This window comes from Balearica regulorum, chromosome 1 (genome assembly GCF_011004875.1).
Source record: "Balearica regulorum gibbericeps isolate bBalReg1 chromosome 1, bBalReg1.pri, whole genome shotgun sequence".
In the NCBI taxonomy this organism is placed as follows: Eukaryota; Metazoa; Chordata; class Aves; order Gruiformes; family Gruidae; genus Balearica; species Balearica regulorum.
Window position 1 is genome coordinate 144,795,869 of NC_046184.1, and position 6,000 is coordinate 144,801,868.

General features: G+C 42.8%; 1 protein-coding gene across 1 annotated transcript in view; it reads left to right on the forward strand.

The window, feature by feature from the left end:
- Window positions 1–5,452, forward strand: part of OCA2 (OCA2 melanosomal transmembrane protein) — a 225,150-nt gene extending 219,698 nt beyond the window's left edge. The window contains exon 24 of the mRNA XM_075737488.1: window positions 4,848–5,452. Within this exon, the coding sequence (XP_075593603.1) occupies window positions 4,848–4,935 (88 nt within the window). The 3' untranslated portion in view covers window positions 4,936–5,452. The remainder of the gene's footprint in view (window positions 1–4,847) is intronic.
- The last annotated feature ends 548 nt before the right edge of the window (window positions 5,453–6,000 follow it).

The following is a 6,000-nucleotide window of genomic DNA, read 5'->3' on the forward strand; positions in this document are numbered from 1 at the left end:
CCTAAACATTATGTTGTATGTGGTCTGGGGCAGCAGCTTCCTTTGGGGGAGTGCAGTGGGTAGTGTAATAACATAATAGAGCACTGAACCAACTCAAGCAATCGATTAACTCTGCAGTAACTAATACTTACTGACGGAGCTTTATCTCCTCTCCCTCTGGTACGCATATTCCACACTGAATTTGATCCAATTACATTAGCGCTCAGGCCAGCGAGCCTGAAATTCAGGCCTCAAGTTGAGGGGTAATTGTGCATGCAATGGGAATAACAGCTTTGTAGTTGTGCCCTATGCAAGCAGCCACGCTAAATGAAATGAGGTTCCTCCCCAGACTGGCTGTGTCTGGTTCCAGCTATACATTTGACTGGCACTGTGATAGCGGGGGTATGATTACAATTCCTGCATGTTTGTATGTGGCCGTGTATAATTCATCCATTTTCTCACGCGGACCTCCTCCAAGCTGGAGCTGGCTTTCCTGTTCTCATTTCAATGGTTGAGTAGCCATTGAATCTCTTTGGATCCTTCCCTCCCCCTGCCAGTCTTCAGGCAGGCATTACGTTGCCATTCACTGCTGAGCTGCTGTGCCTTCTCCAGGGAGGTTTGTTAGGTTGCATTAGTACAGATTAAGACCTGCGCTGTCCCCACTCCTCCCATTACCAGCTCATTGTTTGCTAACTGCGAGGTCAATAAAATTCTGTTTTCTGTCAAACAACAGCCGGCTTTCTTATGAGAGTTGTAGCAATCTCTGGTTCAGCAGCCTGTCATGTGGATACAGCTGCAGGGAGCATTCATTAGATATACTGAAGGATGTAGGAGGATTTTTTAGCCATGGTATTTTATTCCTAAAGCCATTGCCAGTTTTGCTTTTTTTGTCCTATGTGGACACTTTTATCTAAGTGAGATTAGGGAAGACCAGAGAACAGATTTGCTGAGAGAAGGAAGGAAACGGTCTGAGAAGCAGTAGGTTAGCCATGAAATTTATTTATTTATTTATTGCTTTTTTCTAAAATAATTCCAGGAGATGCTTTAGCTCTGCTATTTTACAATATTATCAGCTTGATCATAGTTTAGTGACTGAATAATCATAGAATCATAGAATCATAGACTGCTTTGGGTTGGAAGGGACCTCAAAGATCATCTAGCTCCAACCACCCTGCTATGGGCAGGGACACCCTCCACTAGACCAGGTGGCTCAAAGCCCCATCCAACCTGGCCTTGAACACTTCCAGGGATGGGGCATCCACAGCTTCTCTGGGCAACCTGTTCCAGTGCCTCACCACCCTCACAGTAAAGAATTTCTTCCTAATATCTAATCTAAATCTACCCTCTTTCAGTTTAAACCCATTAGTCCTTGTGCTGTCACTACACTCCCTGATAAACAGCCCCTCACCATCTTTCCTGTAGGCCCCCTTTAGGTACTGGAAGGCTGCAATTAGATGTCCCTGAGGCCGCCTTCTCTTTTCCAGGCTGAACAACCCCAACTCTCTCAGCCTGTCCTCACAGGAGAGGTGCTCCATCCCTCTGAGCAGCTTCGTGGCCCTCCTCTGGACTCGCTCCAACAGCTTGATGTCCCCCCTGTACTGGGGCCCCCAGAGCTGGAGACAGTACTCCAGGTGGGGTCTCACAAGAGTGCAACAGAGGGGGAGAATCACCTCCCTTGACCTGCTGGTCACGCATCTTTTGATGCAGCCCAGGATATGATTTGCTTTCTGGGCTGCAAGCATGCATTGCCAGCTCATGTTGAGCTTTTCATCAATCAATACCCCCAAGTCCTTCTCCTTGGGGCTACGCTCAATCCATTCCCCACCCAGCCTGTAGTAGTGCTTGGGATTGTGCTGACCCATGTGCAGGACCTTGCACTTGGCCTTGTTGAACTTCATGCGGTTTGCACAGGCCCACCTCTCCAGCCTGTCAAGGTCCCTCTGGATGGCATCACTCCCCTCCAATGTGTTGACCACACCACACAGCTTGGTGTCGTTGGCAAACTTGCTGAGGGTGCACTCGATCCCACTGTCCATGTCGCCAAGAGAGATGTTAAACAGTGCCGGTCCCAGTACCGACCTCTGAGGAACACCACTCGTCACTGTTCTCCACTTGGATATCAAGCTGCTGACCACAACTCTTTGAGTGTGACCTTCCAGCCAATTCCTCATCCACCGAGTGGTCCATCCATCGAATCTATGTCTCTCCAATTTAGAGACAAGGATGTCGTGCGGGACAGTGTCAAATGCCTTGCACAAGTCCAGGTAGATGACATCAGTTGCCCTTCCCTTGTCCACTAATGCTGTAACCTCATTATAGAAAGCCACCAAATTTGTCAGGCATGATTTGCCCTTAATGAAGTCATGTTGCTGTCACCAATCACCTCCTTATTTTCCATGTGCCTGAGCATAGTCTCCAGGAGTGTCTGCTCCATGATCTTGCCAGGCACAGAAGTGAGACTGACCAGTCTGTAGTTCCCTGGGTCTTCCTTTTTTCCCTTTTACTTCCCTCAAGACCTGCGGATGCATCTCATTAGGTCCCATGGACTTGTGCACCTTCAGGTTTCTTAGATACTCTCAAACCTGATCTTCTCCTACAGTGGGCGGTCCTGCATTCTCCCAGTCCCTGCCTTTGCCTTCTGTGACCTGGGCAGTGTGGCTCAAGCACTTGCTGGTGAAGACTGAGGCAAAGAAGTCGTTGAGTACCTCAGCCTTCTCCATATCCTGGGTAACCAGGTCGCCCGTTTCATTGCAGAGGGGACCCACATTTTCCCTCGTCCTCCTCTTATCACTGACATACCTATAGAAGCTTTTCTTGTTGTCCTTGACACCCCTGGCCAGATTTATTTCTATCAGGGCTTTGGCTTTCCTAACCTGATCCCTGGCTGCTTGGACAGTTTCTCTGTATTTCTCCCAGGCTACCTGCCCTTGCTTCCACCCTCTGTAGGCTTCCTTTTTGTGTTTGACTTTGCCCAGGAGCTCCATGAATAATGATTCAGCTTTTTCACGTAGTGAGTCAGTCAAAAGCAAGGATCTGACCAGCCAGTCTGAAAAAGAAATAGCACTTATCTGCAGTATATGTATGCATGTTCATATGAACAGAAAAAGAAAAATAAATTTTCCAAATGCATTTCAGACTTTTCAGGAAATATTTGAAAGCTATGACAATCCTATGACCATTTCTAACATTTCTTCATACCTTTCATCACTTGGACACAGCTAGCCCTTCTGTCTCCTCCTCTCCCTTTCTCTTCTCCCAAGTCCAAATACCAGCTTAACATTAATGCCTTTGAAGCCAGAATAACAATAATAATGCCTGTTACCAAAATGGCAAAAGAGGCCAGCTCAGCAGGTCCTAAATCCCAGAGGGATGGAGAAGAAAGCCTCTGAAGCCAGGAATGGAAACTGGGCTGCTGGGGCAGATCTTGCAGGCAATATTGGGTCATGGACACAGGGACATGCCAGCTTCTTCAGGGGGATGTCAAGGAGACAGAAACGAGACTTTTTACATTTCCAGCCTTGCAAGGGTTTCCTTTTGTTCTCAGTTTGCCTCTATTTCTACTGATATGTGAAATGGGCTCATTTTGACAGTGGGTCAAGAACAGGCGTGAAGGAGGCATTATGAACAAACTTGTTCTTGCTAAATAATTCCAATATTTTCTTTAGTGTTTGGGTTTTATTAATTTCCTAATTATTCCACAAACTTTATACATCAGGGCTGATTATTTTTGTGTTTGCAGTGACCCTCATTCCTGGTAAAATTCCCTTGTCAGTAACTTGAACCAACGGCTGTTAAAGGTGAAAGCACCTCTGATCTGCTGATCACATCTATGCCTCCTTCATTCAGCTTTTCAGTAAAACAGCAATGAAAGAAACACGACTCATGAGGATCTCAAGGTTTAGAGTAAAGTCACAGCTGCAGGTAGAAAGCACAGACTGCAGTGAGCCATTGAGAAGTTTAACTTTCATTTCATGCAAGTGGTTTCATACCCTGAGGAAGTGGGGGACAGACTTGATGCCCCAAGAGGTCCCCTCTAGCTGTAGCTTTCTAAAGAAAGGAGCTATTCATCCACCCAAGCTCAGAGAATGGTGTCCTCCTGTCACCTACGAAAACCTACAAATCTAGCAGAGTTGGACTTGGCCAACTCTACAACATTGTTTCCAGTTGTCTGTCTCTGCTGCCTATGTTTCTCAGTCTATAGGAAGTTATAAAATCTGGGTCTGAAAAGCTTATTCTGCAGTGAAAAAGAAATAGCTGTTTTGATGGAACAGCAAAGTTTTAGCACTTTCACAGCTGCCTGGGGTTTATGTCCAACAGTCCATTAATATTCTAGTCTGTTAAACCTGGTCAGAGCGACAGAAGAGGGATACTAGCTGTGTGTGACTACAGATAAAGAGGGAAACAATTTAATGAGTTCCAGCCATAGATTAAGTTAGAAAGTGCCATACTAGGGTTACACACCTAATTTGAAGTGATACACACTGGATAATCTATTCTAATGCTGCATAATTTGTAGGAATTTTTATTTTACATGTGTAATTGCATGTTGTCTGGGGAAAAAAAGCAAAACCACAAACAAAACGAGGCATGCTAGATTCTGAGAGAGTAAATTAGAAGTCCTGAAAACAATGAAATTATGCTAATTTTCACCTCCTATCTCTTAAATAGTCTGCAGGTAGAAATGTGAGCTTGAATATTAGACTCCTAGACATTGTCATACTCTCAGTACATCCATGCTTTTGGCACTGCTATAAGCATATTTGAGACTTGGAATGTGTAGGATACCTTAAATTTCCTTTTCATAAATTGCTTGGAGAAGAAACTATTGTATTCTTATTAATTTTTCCTTTATTTTATTGTTGTTTCAGGTTAGGTTTCCCCATGATGATTGTGTCCTGTACCGTCGGGATGTGCTATCTTCTTGTTGCTCATGTCGTAGTAGGTTGGAACTCATAGTAATTTATATTTTCAAGACTCAGAAAAGCTTTCTCTTTCATTTAGTTTATATGTCATAACACTAAGAACACATATAAAAGAAAAAAGATGTGTAAAACCCCAACATATGGTATCAATCAAAATGATTGTCAGCATCAACATCAGGTTTGGTCATTCTTAACCTACTGTTTTGTGAACAATTTGCAGAACTAGACAATCAAAATTAAAATAATCCATATATTTAATTATTAATTCAATTATTGTGCAGATGAAAAGACACTATCACAAGGGAATATGTTGTGCCTGAAAGTTTGTATTGACACAATGTGAGTATAGTCACACATGAAAAACTCATTCACAATAGCAGATGTTCAGTAATTTCTTTTTAGGGCTTCATTTGTCTTTGTCAATATATTTAGCTATTTGTATTAAAGTAACTAATATTCAAGTTGTAATAATAGACAGTTAAGCAGAAAGTCTGTACACTGTGAGGGATGTATCATTATCTACGTTTAAAAATAAATACATCATCTGAAAATGCGCTGTGGAAGGAATTATTATTTTGGAACTGCGATTGCATTCTATGGAGGCTTTGTTTTTCATTTTAAAGCTCCTAATCAGTGTTAAGCTGCTTTTTTTCTTAAAATAAACTAATGCCCCTCTTCTTACAAAAGTATGGACATAAAATGTGATAAAGCACCAGACATGTTCCATTTAATTATTAATTCACTTCTGTGATGGAGTACTCTAAATCTTTTAATAGGTTAATACACTATATGGAAGAATGAGATCATACTTTGGCTTTGATTTCCTTCTCTCTGATAATAATGTGTTAAACCACATATATTGTTTTGTATAATTGGCTGCCAGAACAGGTCAAACTTCTCATTATGAATATTAAGTCATGTGAGGAATTCAAGGTCTCAATCCCCATCTTCCAATACCTTTGTGGGATCAGTCTGAATTACTGGTGGGCCTGTTTTATCTTGAGTCAGAGAAATTGGCAACCTGGTGAGTGCAACCCAAGTGAACAAGGCTGAATTACAGGCAGCTGGTAGAGATGATTAAACGTGGGTTTTACCTGTG